At 48.4% G+C, this 23,570-nt stretch overlaps 1 protein-coding gene across 1 annotated transcript in view; it reads left to right on the plus strand.

The window, feature by feature from the left end:
• Positions 1 to 23,570, plus strand: part of COL26A1 (collagen type XXVI alpha 1 chain) — a 171,142-nt gene that overhangs the window by 134,026 nt on the left and 13,546 nt on the right. Inside the window, exons 5-10 of the mRNA XM_039721019.1 lie at positions 5,399 to 5,552; positions 8,034 to 8,078; positions 11,061 to 11,177; positions 12,518 to 12,670; positions 19,599 to 19,691; positions 21,235 to 21,296. Of these exons, the coding sequence (XP_039576953.1) occupies positions 5,399 to 5,552; positions 8,034 to 8,078; positions 11,061 to 11,177; positions 12,518 to 12,670; positions 19,599 to 19,691; positions 21,235 to 21,296 (624 nt within the window). The remainder of the gene's footprint in view (positions 1 to 5,398; positions 5,553 to 8,033; positions 8,079 to 11,060; positions 11,178 to 12,517; positions 12,671 to 19,598; positions 19,692 to 21,234; positions 21,297 to 23,570) is intronic.

Here is a 23,570-nt window from a genome sequence, read left to right on the forward strand (position 1 = left end):
GCACTGAGTCACTACAATGACATCAGCTAGTGCTCCCCCATAATTTATCAATGCAAGAAGAACTTCTCCCTGCACTAATTATCTTGTCCCTTTGGCCAAAGCCTCTAAGATCTTCTGAGTCTGAAGTCACCCAGATTCTCTGGGCACTCAGCTCCTCAGAAGTTGGTGGACATTTACTGGATGTCTTTTGGCTTTTGAAACCAAGCACTTGTGTCAGTGCTGGAGCCTTCTGTTCACAGGTCCCACATTGCTTTGAGAGGGAGACCTTCCCCATCACATTTTGTCAAACTCCCTGTTTAGATCTGTCTTGATAAATGATTAAAAAACTCTTATATTGCCAAAAAATTGCTATGAAGAAAGATCTGTCCAACAAGTTATGTAATTTACCATTACTAATCAGCTTGTGTCTCCACAAGATCAAGGGACTCTTACTTTACACTGGAATTTTTAGATGATGAGCTGGATTCATGCAGTTTCTTTTCCTCCTCTTTAGAGAGGGATGGAAGGGAGTTAATTCTACCGATGCTTCAAGAGACCAAATATCCCCTGTTTATTAATTAATAATGTCCATCTGGATTTTTATCCAAAGAAAAAAGCATTCTGAGCCCTGTCATATCAACTTTTAAATCTTTGGAAGCCTATCTGCTCTCCCCTTGTTTCCAACACCTACCTAGTTACAGGACATCAGGAATGTGAGCAGAGGACAGATGATGGGAGGAGGCTGCCTTTGTGAAATCTTTTTTTGATGAGTGGGAACAACAAAAATAGGGCTCTGGAAAGCCACTACAAGTCAAAAAAAGTCCTCTGACACCGAACATCTCAAGAAGATGAAAACCGTCCTCCCATTTCCATTGTCCCTGGCCTGAGCTTTTGATCTGACGCAAGAAATGTGGTATTTGTCTGAAGTTGAGAAAGTTTATGCTGGCAAATGGAAAAGGAGGAGGTGGGTTGAGTGAGCTGGGACTGAGCTCCAGGCACACAACGCTCGTGTCCCCGCGGAGGGCCGGGAGCGGAGCGGGATCCGCAGCCAGGCTTCGAGCCCTGGGAGTGGAGCAGGAGCCAGAGCCTGCCCTGGGAGCCTGGCGGGTCTGGGAGCCCCGGGGTGACCCTGCAGCCTCTGGAGCTGGCCCTGAGCCTTGCCCAGGGCAGGATGGTCCCCACGTTCTGAGCAGCTCCTGCGGCCAGCTCACTGTTGGCAGCAGAGATGGCCCCGTCTCAGTCCCTTCCAGCCTCCTGACCTAGCTCAGCTGTGTCTGACCTGGGGTCTGAGCCAGACACAAACCCTCTCTTGCCAGAGGCTCCAGTTCAGCAAGGCCATTTAGGCTGATTTGAGGTTTTCCTTCCATACATGCAGGAAAACAAAAGTTTGAGTGTTTTGCTGAGTTGAGGCTGTCCTTCGACTCAGACTGCACATTGCAAGGTGGGCAAGAAAGGGGTTTTTGTGTCCTGCAGGGATCTGCTATCCTGGCACCACAGGCAGCAACCACTGTCCTTCTCTCTGCCTTCCCTGGTTGGCTGGTGAGTGACATCATCCAGAGCTGCAAGATATATTTCATTTATCTGGTGGCATGAGGATGTTTTCTGCCTCAGTTTTTCATGGAGTCAGAACTTTTGTGTAGGAAGTTGTAGCAGCAACACAGGTGGGCACTGCTTGCAGTGAGGATTCCCTGTGAAAACCACACATTCTTCCCTTGATGTTATCCCTCTCTCTACCTCAACCCTATTGACTAGAAATTACCAAGATTTTAGTACTGGGATTTTAATACAATGCACATTTTGCTAATTTTCTTTCTGGCTGTGAGCCTCTGTGGTATCATTTTCCAGCGGTTTACTCAGAGGGCTCGAAACTTTCTTTTTTTTGTTTAATGAAAGTGGGAATTCTCCTCGAGTCCCCTGACTACAGCAATGGCAGCCTTAAGAAAAACAGAACGTGACAGAAAGTGGATGAATGGCTCCAGTGCTATTGCAATAATGTGTAAGGAGCCCATTTGTGCTCTGTGCTGTGTAAGCTGTGAGAGGACACTCCTTGCTGAAAGAGCTGTGTGTAGTTTGAGATTTTTGAATGTGACTAAATCCCTTGTGCTTCTCCTTCTTTAGCTTGGCTCTGTGGATCTCACGGATGTGAGAGCTCTCCTCTTTCTGCTTTATTTCTTTTGGGCATTTCTTCAGTCCTAATCATAAAAACTAGAATTTCTCAGCAATTTCAAGTCTGGAGACTTCCTGACCTGTATAATTTCGTGCCCAGGGAAAATAAACTTGTTACTATGGTTTGAGCCTTAATGACTGCAAAGTATATATAGTCAATTTATAACAGTGCATGCTGGATTATCCTGTGCATGGCTTTACAGCTTTTACAGCATTTATCAGCAGAGTGCTCATTTAAAACATGTTGTTTTAATGAAAAGGATACCGTTGCCACTGTTTTGTGTTGATTATGTGGTAACACATTTTTACTATCACCCATAAAAATGATTTGGAGCCATTCCACTCCAGATGAGACCTTGGGCAGAGCCGTGCTCGCGCCGCCCGCGAGGGCCACAGGCCCCTGAGGTTTGCTGGGCCCTGACCATGGCTGCAGTGATTTAATATCCCTGTTCCCACAGCTCTGCAGAACACTGGCCAAGACAGCCCCTGTGTGCCCCTTCTCACAGCAGGAGCATCCCAGCCCTGCCCTGGCTGCAGCCCCTCTAATTTGCCACCTCCAGGGTTACTCTGCCTCTCTACCCGAGCACATTTTGGCAGCATCCAGATGTTTGCTGGGGAAGTGAAAGGATGATATAATAAATAATACAAAGTGATGCAGAAAGGGTCTTCAGCTCACACTTGAGTCCCATGGCAGTGGGAGTTAAGCACAGTTATGGTAAGGCACATGCTTAAGTGTTTGTTGAACTGATAACATATTTCCTGGAAAGTCTGAGGAATAAATCATTGGGTAGGGGAACAGAGTGCAAGAGGCAGATGGAACTGATTCCTTCCTGCCTGGCATCAGTCAAATCTGGTGAAGAAAAGCATTGTGACCTTACTCCTTTTTGCTGTACTCAGAAAGCAGAACCCTGGATCTGTAAATAAAGATCCTTGCAATAAAGGAAGAATTTTGCTTGTTTTCAAGAGTGAGGTTCAGTTCCCTTGCACTTAACCTAGCTCCCAGTTTAATTAGTTTCTGATTCACCCCCATCAGGCCAGTACATTCTGCAGGAAGTTCATCATTCCTGGCGCTGCTGCAGTGCTGGCTCTCACCAGGCCTTGCAATAAAGAAGTGATAAACCTTGTAATAATTGCAAGTTAAAAACAAACAAGTGGAGCCAAGTCACTCTCATTTATAATTGCAGTGTGACTTCATTATGTAAAGACAACACTGTGTAAAGGCTGAAACTTCTAGGGATTTAATGGAAAGTTTGAGCCATATTCCCTTTTATTTCCCTTATCCCTAAATTAGTATTGCTTAGGTGATTTTCAAACAGGAAAAGATGATGCTGTAACAAACCTCGGTGTTGCATGCCTAGAAAAATATTCCCGTGTTAGAGACCAGCTCCCAGTTTCACAGAGGCTACCAGTGGGCAGGGAGCAGAGCCTGATGGACAGCCTGGACCATATGGGGAACATGGGGTCACTTTGGCAAGGAGAGAAGGTTGTAAACAGCCCAAACACTTCAGGGATACCTGTTGGGATGTGGGTTTGTCTGAAGGTTGTGTGTTTGCAAGGCCTAGAAACAGCTGTGAGTTTTAATAAAATCCTATTTCTTCTAAGCAGAGCTCACTGAGTAAACAGCCTGCTTTTTTTTTTTTTAAATTTGCTTCAAAGTTAAAGCACATCAACTCTTTAAAAGAATCATCTTCTTCATCATCTTTGATTCAGTTGGTATTTGTGCTTTTACAACCAGTACTTGTCCTCAGTTTGCTACCTTGGGCTTTCAGTTACAGCCCTTCACCTCATCCCAGCTGTCAGTAATTTCTGATTTTCTGGCTCTGGTTTGTTCAAACCAGAAATGCTGTCCCTGACAGCAGCTTCAGTCCTTCATGTTTCTCACCAGGGACACAATCCCATGTGAGGCCGGGTCCCTCTGGAGGCAGTGAAGTCCTCCCCAAGGAGGGACACACTCACAATTAACACAGCAGCTTCCTAGGTAATTGATGCTGATTTCTTAAAACCAATAAAGATTTTATGCCAAAATCCCGTGGTCTGTGAGCAGAGTTATTTCTAGCCCCATCTGGCAAGAGGAGGAGTTTTAGGACCTCCTCAGGAACTGAGACCATGTCTGAAACCATCCAGGTCACAGATCACAGAATATTCTGAGTTGGAAGGGACCCACAAGGACCATCCAATCCAACTCTTAAGGGAAGGACCCATGTGGGGGCTGAACCCATGTCTTGGTTTGAAAAGACAAGTGTCTGCTAAGGAAGGCAGGAATCTCCCTTGAAATGGAAAATGTAAACCTCCTCTCTCTGATTTATTATAATTTTGAAATTAAGGGGCTCTCGGACAAAGATATGGGAATAGGAATAACAGTTCTTTAACAGGAAAATTAAAAATACAAATGCAATAGTACAAAAAAACCCCAACACTGCCAGTCAGAATACACCCTGACCCCCTGTGGGTCAGGGTGGTGGCACAGTCCCATTCCATGGTGGCTCAGCCCTCCTGCAGTGCCAGCTGTGGTTCTGTTGGAGCAGTGATCCTGTAGAAGGGTGGAATTTTCCTCTGAAGGTCCAGGGGTGGTGTAGATGGGCCTGGTCTTCCTCTGGGAATCCAGTGAGAAAAGTCTGTGGTATTCCAAATCTCAGATTATATCCAGGTAGGAATGCTTGGCTCTGTTGTAGTTGAAACTGAGTCAATACAAAGCAACACTCCATTTGCAGAAGGCTTCAAACTGGTTTTATTATAGCATGCATGCTTTCTATACATCCTTACAAGACTCATAAGTTTACACTTTACTCACTGGTCACAAAAAACAAAGTGTTCATTGGAATAGGTGGTTGCCAGTTTCTCATATTTATCCTTCTTTCTTTCTTGGTTTCTATGTCAACAACTTTGGTAGAAAATTCTTCCAGGGGTAAACATGGATCCCTTATCAAACTGTGCTCTGGCTCACAGAAGTTGCTGTAAAACCTCTTCCACATGGCTCCTCCCCTTGGGCAGAGCATCTCCCAGTGGGATGATGGAATTTTATCAGCCATGCAGGGACACTCACTGGCCCATGAACAGAAAAGATCTCCTGGAGGGACGATTAGCTGTGGGAAAGATAAAGAAAAAACTGCCCAATGAGCAGAAGATAATAGCCCCAGCTCTGGCAGAGGGGAACAGAACACACACCCCCATTTCCAACCTAACACAACCCGCAGCTCTGGGCTTGTGAGCCCCTTGCTGTGAGAGCCAGCTGACCTGTGTGTGCTGGTTGCAGATCCTGCTGCTGGAGGCTGCAGAGAGGAGCCCAGCCCTGGAGAACAACCTGCCCATCACGGGCACCACGGCCACGTGGTACGAGGAGCTGCTGCCCGACGCCTTCCCCCTGCTGAACCCTGGAACCGTCCTCAGGAAAACCGCGGGATCTGCGGGTAAGCCTGGCCTGCTCTTCACCAAACCACCCATCCTACAGACACCAAGCCTTTGGGGGAGCTGAAAAGGAGTCAGGACCTGCTCTCTCCTTGGGAGCTGCAGGGTTGACGGGCTGGGAGGTCTCTGCCCTTCCCTGAGTTCAGCCAGAGCAGAGCAGGGATGTCCTTGGAAAAAATCCATCGAAGCTGCATTTTGCCAGCCGTGGTAGCCTGTGGCAGCCACGATTTCTTTGGCAAACATCTGCTGGGAGCTGAATTTGGGTCTGTTTGAGTTCTGTTAACCCCAGGAGGGCTAACTGTGTGTTTCAGTGGGCTTGTTTTAAGTTTTTTGAGGATTTTGAGGCCTGGACACATCAAAACGTTCCTGAGGAAACTCCAGAGAGCCATCAGGATCACAGTGGGACAGCTCCTGCTTACCTACAGAACACCAACTGCAGTGTTTCCCAGTCTGGGAGCAGAGGAATGGTCTGCATGGGTCATTCTTGGTTTTATTGGACAAAAAGCCTTCCCATGAATAGCAGCACCAGTTGCAGTCTGCTTTATATTTTCTAAATTTGCCATAAACACAATGGGCTGTTTTATGATCCCTCTTGTGGCATGAAAAAAAAATGCACTTATAAGAAAGTCTCCCTCTGAGCCCACTTGGCCAGACAGATCCCCACACACTGAATTTTCTTGACCTTGGCATCTTTTTTCAAGATCCCTGTTCTCTGCTTCCAAAGCCCTGTCTGTTTGTTGCTTTGCTTGCTCCCAGAGCAGTTCTTTATTCTTTAGGGCCTGCTTTGCTTTTTTCTTCCTTTTTTTTTTTCCCCATTTTTTTGGCCCAGGCAGTTTATTATGGCAGCTCTTCCCAACTGCAGCAGACTTGGAGCGACCAAAGCAGTCCAGATGTCGCCCCTGTTTATGATTTGTCATGATGCCACAACATGGAGGGAGGTTCACTAACAATATGTTCTGCAAAGTATTCTCAGAACCACAGCCACAGCTGCCAGGAACTGAATTAGAGCAGTTTCCCCCAGTGTCCATTATATGCTCATTCTGCCTTTCCCATGTCATTTATTTTTGCTGTGGCAGTGGCTCTGCACCTGCACTTTGCTGCACCAAAGTCAGCCCAGCAAAATGCTGGAGACTCTGGGCCTCCCACACCAAGTCCTGCCCTGGTGGAGGCTCCTCACACGTGGGCACAGAGCAGGGGCTGCCTCTCTGCCAGGCTTCTGGCAGGGCTGGCAAGCAGAGCAGCTTCCCTGTAGCACTTGGATCAGCCCGTGGTGCAGGGTCAGCACCTTCCAGCCTGCAGCAGGGCCAGGTGGTCACTGGTGGTCACCTCCTGAAGCAGGTGGTGATGTCTGAGCTGTGGGTGAGCCTGTGGTGCCAGCCAGATTCCAGGCTCTGTGCGTGTGTGTGCTACCAGCTGTAGTCCTTGCTCACTGTTACCCTTTGTTTTTCTGGCCTTGATTTATTTAACCTGGTGTGGAATAATAACTGTGGTGTAATAAAGGAATCAGGAATGCACTGGAGCGTTTGGAGCCAGGCCAGTGTCTTTCAGCAATGAGAAATAATCACTTCAGTTGCTCATTGACACTGCTGGAGCCCCTACCCAGCCTCCGTGGGCTTCAAATTCTTGCTTTGCTAAAGAGCTGTGGGAATATTTCATGGATCTGGGTCCATATTTGGCCTCCTTCCCTCCCCACACCAGTCTGAGTCCACGATTCAAAGCCAGCCAAAAAACCTCAGTGTGGATTTTGGTGGAGTGAAGGGAGCTCCACACAATTCAGGATGGAGGGGAGCTGCCCATTTTGCATGATTTCAACACCGTGCCCTGACTTGCTGCTCCAAGCTACCCCCAGGTTCCCTTACAGGGATCTCAGGAGATCTTTCATTGTGTGGGATATTGGAGAAGGTGGAAGTCAGGCCTGAGTGTTCTGGGTGATTTGGGGCTGTGGAAAGCTAATCCTTTGTCCCTCCCACCCCTTCCCCTGAGCCTTTTGGGAAACATTCCCTACTTTGCCCTGCTGCTGGGTGTTCAGCCAAAATAAATCCCAGCCCCACCTTGCATGCCACGCAGCTGGATGGACCAAGGGCAGGATGCTGGGCCTGACACGAAGGTGGGTGACAGGGACAGGATGCTGGGAGCTCTGGAAGTGTTTCTGGATGACCCCAGAGCTCTGGGTTGGCTGATGCCTCTTCAGGCTGAGGTCCAGGAAAACTTGCTACTGTTTATGAGGGTGGTTATTCCTTCTGTGAGTGACAGGGCTGAGAATAGACAATCATTTAAAAGCAATCAGTGATGTTGAGACAGCTGCAGCACTGGCCCTTCTGATCAGCTTGTTAATCAACAGAATACATTTTTCTGAGTATTAAGAAAATATATATACTCTGGCTGAGCCAGCTGGCAGCAAGAGACCTAATTTTTCATATCTCTCTATTTTTCTCCTATTATTTTTTTCATTATTCTTTTTTTACCCTGTCCTTCTTGAACAGAGCCTAAAGGACACAGAGGTGCAGAGGAGCAGCTGATACCACAGGGTAAGTTCATATTTTCTGCTGTTTCTTTTTCAAACACAAACTGTTGTTGTGCCCAATACTGTACTTATGTCCCAAAAAGCAGAAGGGTCCTGTGGCCAGGAACTCTTTGGAGCCTCACAGATGGAGAGGCTGAGTTTGTTCTTTGGGTTTTATCTGATCAGAGGCTGCTTTGGTTGGAGAGGCCACACACCAGTTTTATCACCTCTGAGACATTCATTCCCCAGCACACAAGGGATGGAGAGCAGTGTCTGATGGAGAGGAAGATCATGGAATCACATGTGGCCAGAGCCAGCAGGGCATGTCCTGAGTGATGGGAGAAAACTTCTCTAGCTGGTGTTACCTGCCAGGGGCACCAGGAGCCTCTGGGGATGTCAGGACATCACTTTCCTGTGCTCCATATAGACAGAGCAGCTCCTGTGCAGGGAAAACCCTGGGAGAGGAGGGCAGCAGACGGTGTGTTACAGGTTGACAGAGCCAGGGAGAAAATCCAGGTCTCTGCACATCTGATTTGGTTTCTAGCTGTAGATTACTCGCCCTTTGCCTTTTAAAAAATATTTTTCCTGTGGTCTTTTACTTCATATTGTTTGGAGGATAAACTCTCACCAGGGGCTTCAGCTCTCTGGAAGCAATGCCACTGCAGAGCTGTTTGTGCCAGCTGAAGATAACTCCCTTTTTCTCCCCACTTTTCCCTGAATCCTTCCCTCTTTCTTCCTGTTGCACTTGTCTCTTTTGAGCTGGTAACACCATTTGTCACCAGTGTGAGCCCTTGCCTGACTCATTACCCAGTGCTGCTTCTCCAGCCTTTCCTTCAGCTCTTCCCCTCCAGGGAAGGAAGTGCCAGCTTCTCTAAGGCTCTGCTGCAGCAGTGGCATTGAGGATGCTGCAGGAAATGATTGCTCCTGGCTGCAGGACATCATGGGGTTGAGTTATAAGGTTGGACTGAAGCATTGAGGGTGATTTCCACAAGTGAGGGAATGTTCTGACCCACACTCAGCAGCACAGAGTGTTGTGCTTGCAAAACAGTTTCTGCTGTTCCTCCCTCTGTGCTGCAATTGCTGCAGTGAAATTTCAGGTGTGCTGGGATTTTTTTAGGGGTAGAAGCTGCTTCCTAAAAGGGCTCCTGATCACCTGCCTGGGCTTCCCAGGACAGCATCCCCTGCCAGGGGAGATCCATCCTTCTATCCACAGAAAAGGCTGCAGTTTGTGTCCTGTGGGTAAGCAAACTGATCCAAATTGAAACCTGGCCTTAATTCCTTATTCAATACTCAAATCAGATCTTAATTGATGACTGAATGCAACAAAAGTACAGGCTCACACTCAAAGCCATTGAGAAATGTAATTTCCTCAGTCTGCCCAGTTTCATCGTGGATTGAAGGCAGAGAGATTTCATTTTTGTAAGAAAAACCAGTTTGGACATCTCTCCAAAATGGAAAAAAGAAGAGAGAAAGAGTAATTTTTCCACAGGAGTCTAATATTGGGGAATTGTTGCTATGTTCTGAGAAATGAGGAGTTTGGATGAATGTCTGGGGTGACAAGGTTTTGTACTCCAGGTGAGCTATCCCACATCTAGAGTGGGAATTGTACCCAAATGTGGGAGCTGCAAGTCCTGTGAGCCTTGATGTGACTGTGTAGCCCTGTTCCCTGGTACCAGCTGGGAAGGTGCTGTCCAGCTTCCTTCCTTTTCTCCTTCTCTCCCTCCATTCCCATCCATGCTCTCTGCCCCATATGCAGCATATTCTTTGGTTTTGGGGGGTCCAGTACCTCTCCTGATACCTGGGAAGGAGAAAGACACTCCTTAAGAGTTGATCAAACCTTAAACTGCTCTGCTGTGTTGTGGTCATATGTAACACATGGACTAAAATCTGAATGTGCTGAACTTTGGACTCATCCTGATCTCCCTCTGGCTTTGGATCTTGCATCTGTCACTGCTTTCAGATACTCTGAGCCCTTTGGTAGCCCAGAAACCAGGAACCTCTGACTCTTGGCTCTGACAGTTAATGCCTTTATTGTAACCATTAGCCACTTAATCTGAGCAGACAGACCCACTTGCCCACACCTCCAGGGCATCAAGGCTTCAGTGCTGTTTGCACAGTGTTTAAATGTCTCTCCGTGTGAGCCCAAGATCAGCTGTGTTCTTCTCAACAACACCATAAAATTGCCAAGTGTTGTTGTTATTTTGATAGTCTGGGGGAAAACAGCATTAAGGTTTTATTTAGTCTCACCAGAAGTGGTGGCTTTGAGATCACTAATGCTGCCTCTGAAGCTCTCCTGGGCTTACTGGGGTTCTGAGTGGGCTTGCCAAGAAACATCCCACTGTGCTGCAATCACTGCTGCTGGTGTTACCCTGGAACCCTGCTCAGTGATACTCATTACTGACAGACACTTCCTGCACAAGGGGGGCATTAATGTCACTTTGGGATGAAAAACCTGTGCACAGCACAGAGCCCTGAGAGAGGAATGAACACAGGAGAAACCAGGGAAACATCATTGATACAGAACCTCTGGGTGGTGTGGGTAGAGAAAGTGGGAGACAAGGTTTGGTTGTCTTTGGCAAATCTATTTTGTGTATTTTGGTACTTTGGGATGGCCCAGGAGTTGATGTGTGTCTGGATGAACCCAGCAAAGGACACCCAGACCCTGCCAGAGCCATTCAGGCCTTGGGAAGGGGACAGGGTGGGCTCAGTGTAGCTCTGCCCAGCAGATCCCAGCTGGAGGTGCACATCCTGCTGACTTTTTTGGGGATGGTCTTGTGCATGGGGATGTGCTTTTTCCTTACAGGGTGAAGGAAGAAGAGGAGAAGCAAAGCCCAGTCTGGCTTGTCTGGCTTACAGTTCCTGCCAGCAGTGCCACCCTGTCAGTGCACTGCTGCATTTCTCCCCTCTCCTCTCTGAGTCCCTCTCCTCTGGTTTTGAGGTTGCTGAAGCCTTTCTGACCTCTACAGTGTCCTAACTTCCAGCTCATTTCCTTTCTGAACATTTCCAGGGATTCCAGGACGGGTTGGTCCCCCGGGCCCAGTTGGACCCACTGGGCTCCCAGGACCACCAGGGCCCAAAGGAGAGAAGGGACAGCCCGGGGAGAGAGGCCCAGCAGGGCCACCAGGTGAGTCCTGTCACAGGAGATGGTTCACTTCATACAAATTGTCTGTGACAGCAGCTCAGACAAGGCCAGACACACAAGATTGAGCATCTTCAGCTGGTATCAAATCCATTCCAGCGAGTTCCCTGGCAGCTGGAATCAGCCAGGAGCTCCCAGGGCAGGCAAGCACCTGCAGGAGCAATGCCTGACCCTGGGATTTCCTGTGGAGCAGGAGAGAGCCTGTCCCAGAAAGCTGCAGAGCAGGATCATGTTTCCCCATCCTGCTCAGGAGCTGTAAGAAAGAGCCTGTGACCTGTCAGCCTCTGGAGCAGAGCATTCCCTCTTTAACCCTCTCACTGGGTGCCTGTTTTAACTCCCTTTTTTCTCCACCATTTGTGTCAAGCTGTCAGATGCCAGGATGTCAAACTAATGATGCTTTTGTATGTTAAGGGAAAAGGTTATGAGGCCATTCTTTCAGAGAACACTCCATTCCTGGGCTAGGAGTCTTTCTTCATTCCCCAAACGTTCCTGAATGTTTTGATGAAGGTGATACTGCACAATAGGTGCCAGACCTCAGGCTCTGTGCTCTCTGTGTCTGAAAAGCTGTGCCTTGTGAGCCTGAGCTTGGGTATGATTTAAAACTCTGACAGTGCCTTAAATGTGAGAGCAGCCCTGAACACTTTTTGGCATTTTCTGGCAAGCTGTCAGTGGCCCAGGTCTGGCCAAGGATGTGTCTGCTTTTTTTGGTTTCTCAGTTTGCAACGAGAGCCTTGCAGCCCCACAGGACATGTGATCTGTCTGCTCCTGGACTGACTCTGCTTCCTGGCAGGGAGGTGACACAGGTGTACCTGGAGGCAAAGAGGATTTGATTTCACACTTTGCTGCCTGTAGTTTCTCACTCAGCCTCGGGGAGAGGGGAGATTTCACTCTTTCAGCAATTGGGCTGCTCAAAGGCAGCACCTCTGAGCCAAGTCCAGCTCTCTCCTTTGCAGAGGAAGATGCTAAACAAAAAACCAACCAACCAACCAACCAAAAAAAAAAAAACAAAAAAAAAAAACAACCCACCAAACCAAAACCAAACAACAAAAAAAAAAAAAAAAAAAAAAAAACCAAAAAAAAAAAACCCAAAAAAAAAAAAAAAAAAAAAAAAAAAAAAACCCAAAAAAAAAAAACCCCAAAAAACAACAACAAAAAACAAAAGAAAAAAAATTAAAAATTTTTAAAAAATGGAAAACTGTTTCTATTTTCCCCACCCTTCTATGAAGTTCAGGACAGAAATCCTTTGTCTTCTTGCTGCCTTTTCACATGATAGCATCACTAGCACATCCCAAAAGCATTAACACTCCTCTTCTGTCTCTGCACAGGGATGCTGGGACCTCAAGGACCAAGAGGACTTCCAGGAGAAACTGGGATCCCAGGTCCCCCAGGTCCTCCAGGGCCACCAGCCACCCCAAGCCTCCCTCTCACCTTCCAGCAAGGGGTTCTCTACTCACTCCAGCCCACAGCTGAAAAAGAAAGTAAGTTCCCTCCTCATTTCCCTGTTCTCCTGTGGCATCAGCAGAGTGGGCAGGCACAGGGCAGCTCAGCTCTGCTCCCACCTCCTTGCCAGGCCCTGGGTGCAGCTGGACACTCCCTGCACTGTGTGGGTCTCTTGGAAGCTCCTGTTCAAGATGGAGCATCTTGGAAGCCACAGGGGGTTCACCTCTCCAAAATGAAGAGCTAAGTCCCTGCTCTCCTAAACTGTCAGAGCAGGGTTTGGAGGATTTTGTTCTTTGTGCCTGGTTTTTTTTAGGTTCATCACAGCTCTGGGGAGGCAATTTGGTCTTGTAAGCTTCCATCAGGAGTGGGAAGAGGGTCTCTGGTGAAATGACAGAGCTCAGGTAGCATCACCTGAGAGAAAGGGCCAGAGGAGCCCAGAGTGGCAGATTAGGTGCTGGTGCACCAAAGCTGTGGGGTTGGAGCCCTCTTGGTGCCACTGTTGTGGTGTTGGAGTGTCAGGGCTGCTCATGAATCAGCAAGGACTAGAGATTTGCAGCTCTAGAATTACAACAAGGACGTCTGTTAAATGTGTCTCCTTCCTTGACCCTGCAGATGTTTCTTCCACCTGGCATATCCACATTATCCCACATCCACAGAAAACACAGAATTATGGACTGGAAGCCATGATTTATCATGGACTGACACCATGATTTATCCCTTCCCTGTAACAGGAGGGCAAGGGTTTCTTTGTGCTTATGCTGATTTAAAGAATAGATTTATTTGATTTGTGCTGTGCAGGGCAAGAAAAAGCTTTCCAGGAAAGGCACTTGGATTGGAATGCCCTCAGATTTGGGCTTGATTCTGCTGGTCCAGCCCCATGGAGCTGGCAGGTAATAATGAGGGAGCAGAGCTCAGCTGTCTGCCCTCTGCAAACTCCTGGAACTCCAGCTCTGCTGCGTCTCCCACCTCCACTCCCCCAGACTTCAGCTGTGCCTCTTCCCCAGCTCTGCTGCTGCTGCCCAGCTGAAAAGCTCAGTTGTCTTAGTTACAGCCAAGGATTACTAAGTCTCCCCATGTCTGACAGTTATCTCAAGCTCTCCCTTCCCTTCCACCCACTCTGCTCTCCAGACTCCTTTTTCCCAAAAGTGAACAGATGTATTTTTAATTTAGGGTGAATTTTAACAGCTCGATTTTGTATTCAGTTACTCAGGGTGTATGGGCAGGATGAATAACTGAGGTTCAGTACTGAGATTTTCACAAAATACACATCAACATGCTGCATTCATCAGCCTGAGAACAAGGGGGGTTTGCATTACAGTTGTCTCACTCCTCTCAGGGTCACACATTCTGCCTTTTATTCCAAGTCATCCCTAAAGATGGTTTGGGTGCTGCTGCTGCCCCCTCCCTCCAACCACCCTTTGAATTAAACTCTTCCTTGTGATCAGTGGATAAATTAAAAAGTGAATAAAGGCTTTGCATGGCCTTCCCAGCTGATGTGTGAGGAGGGTGAGCTCAGTGTTGTGCCAAATGGGAGAGGATAAATGGTGGATAATTATTTCAGTTCTCTCTGCCAGCACTGGGCAGCCACAGGGACTAGAGAGCAGTGAAGAGATGGTGACTGCTCCATTTCCATCCCTGGCATCCCTAGGCATTCCTCCCTCCTTGCCTGTGCATTGCTTGGTTTGCAGAAGGAGTAGCCCAGAACTTTATGACAGTTTTTCTTAATACAAATCCAGCTGCAAGTGCAAGTCATCTATGTCACCATGACAATGTTCTGGCAGTATCAAATTTATTTTCTTACCATTTTTCCTCTCTGTTGGCTGATTCTGCCTCCCACAGGCTCATGGAAAGCTGATCTGCCACCAGTAAAACTCAGCCTTGTAAATTCTGTTTAGCTTTTTTTAAATGTATTTACTTGTTTTGAAAGGAGCACATCTGAAAACTATAAACACAAAATTCCAGCTGCTGACAGCAGAGGGAAGCATATTCCTGCTAATGGGAATGAGATGTGAGAGCTGTCTCAGGTTATTGTTATTATACAGAGTTTGGTTCTGCCTGAACATGGTTAATGCCTCTGCCTTTATTAATTGCAGCAAGTTCCTGTTGGCAATATTTATCTACAGGCAGAAGCCAGAAATGGGGAGACAAATATTTTCTCAGTTTCCCTGTGCTGTGGTAAAAAAAATGGTCCCATTTTTTCCCTCCAGATCAGGTAGCAGGAAAAAATTAAGACAGGATTACTTCATTTCCATCCTGTCTCAACAAATCAAGGCTGTAATGGGGGAATTTATCCCTTAGTCAGAAACCTTAACCCTCAGCCAGAAGCTGAGCTGCTGTTCCCCACTGCTGGGGCTGCTGCTACTGGGACCTCTCACTTTCCCTGCCACTTAAAAATGAGTGATCAGGTACATGGTCTGGAGCCAGCTCATTCCTATTCCTTGTGCTAACATTGGTGATTTCTAGGGAATAGTTAGAGAAAATAATGCAACTCTCACTCTTGAGGGCTGTTTCCTTCCAGCTTGATGATCTGGCAAGGACACATGAAATAAAATTGACCTGTTTTCATAGAATCATCACTGTGGGAAAAGACCTCCAAGATCAAGTCCAGCCACCAACCCAGCCCCACTAAACCATGTCCTCAAAGGCCACAGCCACACATTTTTAACATTTCCAGGCATGGTGACTCCACCCTCCCTGAGGGGAGAGCCAGGGGAAACTGAGGCAGAGAGCTGATGGCGTGCCTGGGATGTCAGTGGTGATAAGGGAGAGGGATCTGTGCAGCAGCATCCCAGCTGCCAGCAAGGCCCTTCCTGAGGAAGGAGAAGAGAGCAGATGAAGTCAAGGGGAAGGAGAGGAGGAAAGGTATTGAGAAAACTGATTTCTTTCCAAGTGTGCCCTGAGCTACCTCTGCTGCTCTGGCTGGGCAGCTTTCACTGTGTCCTCCAGGGCATTTCTGTGCTGTTTCAGGGTGTCTCTGTTCCATCCCAGAGAACACAGGTACTGAACACAGCCTGACCAGGCCACACTGGTTTCACTCTTCTCTTGGCTTGGATAGGGGTTGGAAAGCTCCTGGAGCAAATTTAGTATCAAGGTCTTCTCAAATGAAGCATTGGCTGCTGCTTTGGGGTACCCAGGAGCACTGAAACAGAATCCAGCTCTTGAGCCCAGCAGAGCCTGGGTCGGTGCAGGAGGTGGCTGAGAAGGGAAGATTCCTGCTACCATTTGATGCTCTTTTGTGGCTGCTCTGTCTCCAGCTGCAGAGAGCCCCAGAATGTCCCCATTTAGAAGGGAGTTTATAAGGAGATACAAGTTCTTCCTGCTGCTTTATGAGAACATGGAGGCAATCCCTTAAAAAAATATGAGGGTTGTGTTTTAACACACTTCAGTCCCATTTCATTCACAGTGTGTTTCATTCAGAGCTGATCCTGGAAAGAAACCTGGCTCTGAGTGAGTCCTGCCTGGCCAGGAAGGAGCTGGCACAGTCCTGTGCTGCCCAGGCCAGGCAGGAGCTGCTGAGCCCTGGGTTGTTGATCAGGGCTCTCTTCTGTGGCACAATCATGGAATCACCTTTCATTAAATAATGTTGAGTGAAATGTCAGGAGGGGTAGATTTGTGGGACTGTCATGGTAATAATGTGCCATTTAGTTGGAAGTTTTGGAGCCCACATCTTTATCCCTGGCTTACCTCCAGCAGAATTTAAACCCTGGCTGTTTTCAGTCCATCCTCTGCCCCTCTCAGTGGATGTGCAGTTCATTTTGTTGATCACTTTAAAAACAAAAGGCTCTGCAACTGTTAAAGTCTTCACTGCTGTTTGATGCTCATTTCCCAATTTCATCTTACTCCCAAGCTGTGATGGATTTTGACATGGTCAAATAAAACTCAGATTAATTGGATTACACACTTCACTGGGGTACCTTTCCTCCTGAACATGAGAAGAGTCTCAGTTTGTTTCAGGGCTGTGAGGAGGGGGAAGATGAATGGGTTTAGAAACAGCAGTCAGAAAAATACCTGTTTGCATTCAGGCTTTAGGCACAAAATATGGTTCTTGGAGGGATCTGGGTTGGACATTGTGCTGTCCTGCTGCCAGGAAGGCATTGCAGAGGTATCCTGTCATCCTTGGCAGCCAAAGCCATGGCATAGTTTCCCCTGGGAACTGCTTTCAAACACCTGCCTTGGAAGCTCCCTCTATCACTGCCAACGCTCCAGAAGCTGGGAAGGCTTCACAACGTGGCTGCTGAAATTTCTGGAGAGTTCACCTTCTGACCTTTGGGCTGGACTCTGCAGAGTAAGCAAACACCCTTCTGACCTTCCTGGTGTCACTTGACATTTGCAGTGAGACATTCCCAGCCTTTTCCAGCCCAGGGTTCCCCTGAATTTTACTGTGATGAGTTACAGGGATGGGTGGAAGGAAACATGAGTAAGCTTGAGGTCATGGGCAGGAGGAGGTGGACATTATTCCTTGATGGCACTTCCAGCTGTGGAAAATGTGGGATTTTCAGAGGGTTTGCCATCCTGGTGACCAGGAGCCAACATCTTCATCCAGGTTAAACAGGAGATTTATTGTTGGTCCTCCAGCAAAGGGTCAGGACAGAAAGCCTTGATAGCACCAGGATGTGGGACTCCCTTGCTTGTTTTGTGGCCTTGTCTTGGTTGTTCATTGAATTTTTGCCCCATGTTTCCACAACTGTCCCAAAGTGTTGTGGGGTGCTCAGATGAAAGGTGCTGCCATACAGGTACCTGCCCAGATTACAGGTGTGCCTCAGTACAGGTCCACAGGGAATGGGGTTGTTGGATATGGTTTTGGCATTGCATTAAATACTGGGGGTTGCTTTTTTATTTACAGTTGTGGGTTTTCTGTTCAGCTGCCAACTGAATAGAAACTATTGGCTCCAGGCTGAGGGGGGATATGGACAGCTGCAGGCTGCTGGGTTTTGTTCTTGACTGGAGAGAGCTGAGAAAGATGTGCAAAAGCACAAAACTCCTCCAGTTCCTGCTGCTGCCTTTCCCTTCCCTGCTCCACTCCCATTTCTCTCCATTTCCCAGAGCTCACCAGCTGAACACCTAAAATAATCTTAAAAGGCAGGAAAGTTTCCTGAGCAGGTGGAGGGGACAGAGCACATCCCTGGGCTTTCCTGCATCCTTAGACCTCAGGGCAGCTCCCAGCAGCACCTGCCCGGTGAGCTGGCCGGGCTGGGGGCTGTGCTGCCAGGGAGGCTCAGCAGGTCCTGGTGCCAGGCAGGAGGGAGCCCACAGCCCTGCTTCACTTGCCAGGCAGCCACAAGCCAGCTGTGTGGTGAGGATGGTGAATTTGGGGCCAGTCATTCCAAGGCAGGATTGTACAGGTGGATAAAACACCAAGGTTTTGAGAGGAAGCACAGCTCGTCTGGGGTTCTCAGGGGTGAGAGGAGCTGCTCTGCAGGATGAAGGGTCACAGCCTGTCGTGGTTGTGATGGAGACAATACAAAGCAACACTCCATTTTCAGAAGGCTTCAAACCTGTTTTTATTCTAGCATGCATGCTTTTTATACATTCTTATACAGCTCTTAAGTTTACAGTTTACTCACTGTTCACGAGAGACAAGCAAAGTGCTTATTGGAACAGGCAGTTGCAGGTTTCTCTTATTTATCCTTCTTTCTTTCTTGGTTTCTGTGTCAACGACCTTGGTAGAAAATTCTTCTAGGGGCAACCACGGATCCTCTTATCAAACTCCTCTCTGGCTCAAGAAGTCGCTGTAGAACCTCTTCCACAGCAGCCTTGGAGAGCAAGGGCAGCGCTCCAGGAGCCAATTCAGCATCCTGCAGCACTGCCGGCCCGCGGCCAGCGACGGGCGCCAGAGCATTGCGGAGAGAACCGGCTGGGCTCGAGTCTAACTGAGAGCCGGCTGGGCTCGAGTCTAACTGAGAGCCGGCTGGGCTCGAGTCTGAGACCCCAGCTGGGCTCGAGTCTAACTGAGATCCGGCTGGGCTCGAGTCTAACTGAGATCCGGCTGGGCTCGAGTCTGAGAGCCTGCTGGAACACTGAGATTCTGGCTGGGCTCGATTCTGAGATCCGGCTGGGCTCGAGTCTAACTGAGACCCCAGCTGGGCTCCGGTCTAACTGAGATCCCAGTTGGGCTAGAGTCCAACTAAGATCCGGCTGGGCTCAACACTGAGATTCTGGCTGGGCTCGATTCTGAGATCCGGCTGGGCTCGAGTCTAACTGAGACCCCAGCTGGGCTCGAGTCTAACTGAGATGCGGCTGGGCTCGAGTCTGAGACCCCGCTGGGCTCGAGTCTAACTGAGATGCGGCTGGGCTCGAGTCTAACTGAGACCCCAGCTGGGCTCCAGTCTAACTGAGATCCCGGCTGGGCTAGAGTCTAAGATCCGGCTGGGCTCAACACTGAGATCCTGGCTGCGCTAGGACTAACCATGATCCCGACTGGGCTCGAGTCTGAGATACGGCTGGGCTCGAGTCTAACTGAGATCCGGCTGGGCTCGAGTCTATCTGAGATCTGGCTGGGCTCAACACTGAGATCCTGGCTGGGCTAGGACTAACCGTGATCCGGACTGAGCTCGAGTCTGAGATCCGGCTGGGCTCGAGTCTAACTGAGATCCGGCTGGGCTCGAGTCTATCTGAGATCTGGCTGGGCTCAACACTGAGATCCTGGCTGGGCTAGGACTAACCGTGATCCGGACTGAGCTCGAGTCTGAGATCCGGCTGGGCTCGAGTCTAACTGAGATCCGGCTGGGCTCGAGTCTAACTGAGATCCGGCTGGGCTCGAGTCTAACTGAGATCCGGCTGGGCTCGGGACTGAGATCCCGGCTGGGCTCAAGTCTGAGATCCGGCTGGGCTCGAGTCTAACTGAGATCTGGCTGGGCTCGGGACTGAGATCCTGGCTGGGCTCAAGTCTGAGATCCAGCTGGGCTCGGGTCTAACTGAGATCCCTGCTGGGCCAGGACTAACCGTGATCCCGCACTGTGTCCGCAGATGGAGAAGCCCAGCTGGCCTCCACCGTCATCGACACCATCATGGCCGGAGTGCCCGGACCGCGGGGAGCGCCGGGGCCCGTGGGGCCGCCAGGTGACAGCGGGGTTGGGCTCGGGGCTGGGCCCAGGGCTGGGTTTGGGGCTGGGTCTCAGGGCTGGGCCTGGGGCTGGGCCCGGGGCTTGGGGCTGGGTTTGGGGCTGGATTTGCCCTGGGGCTGGGTTTGGGGCTGGGTCCGGAGCTGGGCCTGGGGCTGGGCCCGGGGCTCGGGGCTGGGTTTGGGGCTGGGTCTCAGGGCTGGGCCTGGGGCTGGGCCCGGGGCTTGGGGCTGGGTTTGGGGCTGGATTTGGGACTGGGTCTCGGGGCTGGCAGGGCGGGAAGGGTGGCACAGCCCCTCTGATGGAGCGTGCTTGGCTGTGGGTGCCTTTAGGAGCGGAGGCCTCCTCGCTGTCCAGAAGTAACTGGGTTTGTATCTGTTGATAGTGGCTGATTGTTTGACCTTTCCGTCTTGAGAAAAGGGCTGATTAAAAGGTGGTTTTAAAGGTTGTCCAGTGATCCTTCCTGAGAGCAGAGTTGTTCTCGCCCTGCTGCACACCTGGCCTGTCACTGCACCAAGCAGGGGCTGGCCAGAGGCTCTGTGATGTCTGTGGAGACTTTGGAGCCAGTTTGAGCAATTCCAGATTTTCACCAGTATAACTGAAATCGGAATCTGAGATGGAAATTCAGTGACAAGCCTTCTTTCTCTCTGTGCTGATGGGTGGCTTAAATGATAATATTCCTGCAAACGTCAGCACTTCCCTGTATGATGCATATTTAGGAGTCAACTCCCATTAGTTGCAGAAAAGGCTTCTCCTCTCATTATGAGGGCCTTTCATTTATCCTTCAATTCCTTTATTCTTTGACTTAAGCATTTGTATGGTGCATTAATGATTGAGGCTGATTCAGCTGTACTTTATGTATAATGTCCACATTGTTTCATCTCAAGGGTTGTGACAACTAAAGCAGAGAGGAGTATTGCTAAGCTCAGGCTAAGCAAATATCCTGTCTCCCATCTGCAGGTATAATTTAACAGCTACTGTTGAGATATAATTATTTTTTCAAAAGGAGTGAATCTGTTAAGTCACTGTGTGAGACAAGTTGACCTGTTTAGATGGTGCTTAACTCATCCTGGAAGCAACTTTCCTGTGGTACAGATTTTAAATTAATTTATTGCCACTGCAGTGAGTGAAGACCAAGAGAGAGCTTTGCTTTGCCTCTCCTATCTCTGAGCAAGTGCAGCAGCCCTGGGGCTTCCCTGGCACCTGAGATTGTTTCTGGAACAGCACCTGCAGTGTCTCGCTCTCATGGAGCTAGTTTAAGTTTTCTCAAAAATTGCATTTTAATGAATGGAAATGTAGATGTTACTGACATCCTTCCTACCTATTTTCACCATTTTTTTCCTACCAGAGCTGTAACATCCCCCCTAGGGCATGGGGATGTGTTCTGTCAGGATGTGGGTGTCCAGTACTCCAGTGTTTGGTGAAGGGTTCTCACTCATTGGGAGGCTCGGCAGAACAGGAAAGGAAGTGCATGCCTTTGGAATTTAGGGTTCTTCCTTCTAAGTCTCCTTAACATTGTCTCCAATTATGATTCCCACCAGGGCCACCAGGTGCTTCAGGACCCAAAGGGCCCCCAGGACCCATTGGAGCCCCTGGATCACAAGTAAGGTGCTTTGGTGCTTTGGGGTGAAGGGCACAGGAGGGTCAGGGGTGAAACATCATCCCATGCACAAGGAGGGAGGGTAATCTTAGATCTGCTGGTTTGTTCCTCATGAAATTTTCTGATTTATTTCCTTTTTCTCATTCTGGATTAAGAGGTTGAAATGGTTGTGCTTTCCAGAATTTCCGTTAATCATAACAACACATTGTGCTGCTGCTGTGTCAAAACATTTCACTGTGGCCTGAGTTGATGCAAAGGATCTGACATGGGCTTTACTAACACAGTGACAGAAAAACTCTGCATTTCCTGTGGAACACATAAAAAGAACAAAAATGCATCAATGGGAATTCACCAATTCGCCAGAGTGAACGTGTTAAGCCTACTTTTCCAGACATAGCACATTTTATTCAAGAAAAATATCACAAATTCCCATCAGTTTGATTATTTATTGATACAAACATTGTGGAGGGGGGAGATAATAATGGAGAGGGGGAAAGCTCACTCCAAAGAATTTATGGTAGAAGAAGGGCACAGTACTCAGATGGATGGAAAAAGTTGATTAAATGGAAAGAAGTGAAGTCATGAATAGGGAACTGCCAAACTACTCCAAACTGTGGTTGGCTGATACAAAGGGACTCAGTTTTGGGAAGAATATTGCTTAATGTGGAGGTAAAACAGCAGCATCAAATTTTTCAAAGGAATCCCACATGACTGGAGAGCACAGAGAAAGGTTAAGTGACTTTATAGAGGGATGTAACTCAGATCTGATCAGAGGAGGTTTGGAACTGAAAACAGAGAGAGAAGATTTTTCCTATGTGTTTATTAACCACTTTGAAGAAGCAATGAACAACGGGTTAGGGAAAGTTTGCCAGTGTAGCAGAATCCTTTCAATTAGGAAATACTCTGGAGAACAATGAGAAACTCCAGATAGATACAAACACAGTGAGAGATTTGGCAGCCAAATGACAGATGCAGTTTAACATCATTAAATATAAGGTAATTCACAATTCATAAGTAGATTCTGCAGCAGAGTCTGGCTTTTTGACACGCAGCACACACTGTAAGCCTTTTATTTTTGCACTGTGGAATTCAGTGTTCTTGAGCATCCCTGTCTCACCACACACTGCTGAGAGCTGTCAGGAGCAAAGGATGCTTTTGGACACTTGGGCTTTGTCCATGCTGCATGTTTGACACAGGGCCAAGCCTGGTTTGTGCCCTACCTGGTTTGGCAGTCCCAGGGAGCTCCTAAGCCAGGCCTGAGTCTCTGAGGAGCTCAGCTGAGCTGGTGGGGCTGGCTGCAGGCAGAGGACAACGTGCTGCTGGTGAGCACTGCTGGCTCCCAGCTGAAATGGGAGAGGGCTCCTCATTTGCACCCCTAAATCACAGTGTGCCCCCTCCTTGGGCCACTTCACAGGCACTGAGCTCCTCACAGCAATGCTCCTTTCTCTGGGCCTGCAAAACCCATTTCTCTGGGTGCTGATGTGGGGATTTGGGGGCTGTTCCTAACCAGGCTGGCTTAAATCCCCAGTGGCCTGGAGGGGAGCTCCAGACTCACTTCTGCAGCCTGCAAGACAACGTGCAAGTCACTTGAGGTGGAAAAAAAGCATCTTGTACATGGCTGTGGGGGGGCAGGAGAGCTGACAGGCTGAATATAAACAAACAATATTGTTCTCTCTTGGTCTGGTTAATAACTGTGGCTTCTCTGGGTGGATAAGTGAAGAATTTGGATCGATTTCTGCATAGCAGTTCAATTAGTAGAAATCTGGAGACTGTGCCCTTCTTAGCCATTGGTGACTGCTTTATAGATTTGTTCAACCCAGGGAGTAAAATTATTAGCAGAGATTGGGCTTAATTTCAAAATTGTTTATTAGGGTGAGTGAATAGCTTCAAAATAATTTCCACTACACAATCCAATTAATTTTCAGGTATGTGTGCTTGCTCCTGCCACCCACTGAGGCAATTAAGAAGCAGGGGGAAGCAGTGGGGATTTTTAAGCTAAACATACTACCTGTGTATTAATTTCTTCTTGGTAACTGAGAACAAGAACTGTCCTGTCATCCTGACCCCAAAAAAATGTTACATCAGGGGCCTGCAGTGCATTAAAAGAACCAAATAGAGTGATCTGCAGAAAGTGCAGGGCTTGGGATATCTGCAAACAGAGCTCCTGTTGTGTTTGCTGGAGGGAAAAAGAGAATCCTGCCCATTTGCTTAATGGGTGTATGAGGTTTTCAGGAGCTGAGGTTCACTGGGAAATGTATTCACTACACCTACACAAAG

Source organism: Passer montanus, unplaced genomic scaffold (assembly GCF_014805655.1).
Source record: "Passer montanus isolate IOZ18808 unplaced genomic scaffold, ASM1480565v1 scaffold44, whole genome shotgun sequence".
In the NCBI taxonomy this organism is placed as follows: Eukaryota; Metazoa; Chordata; class Aves; order Passeriformes; family Passeridae; genus Passer; species Passer montanus.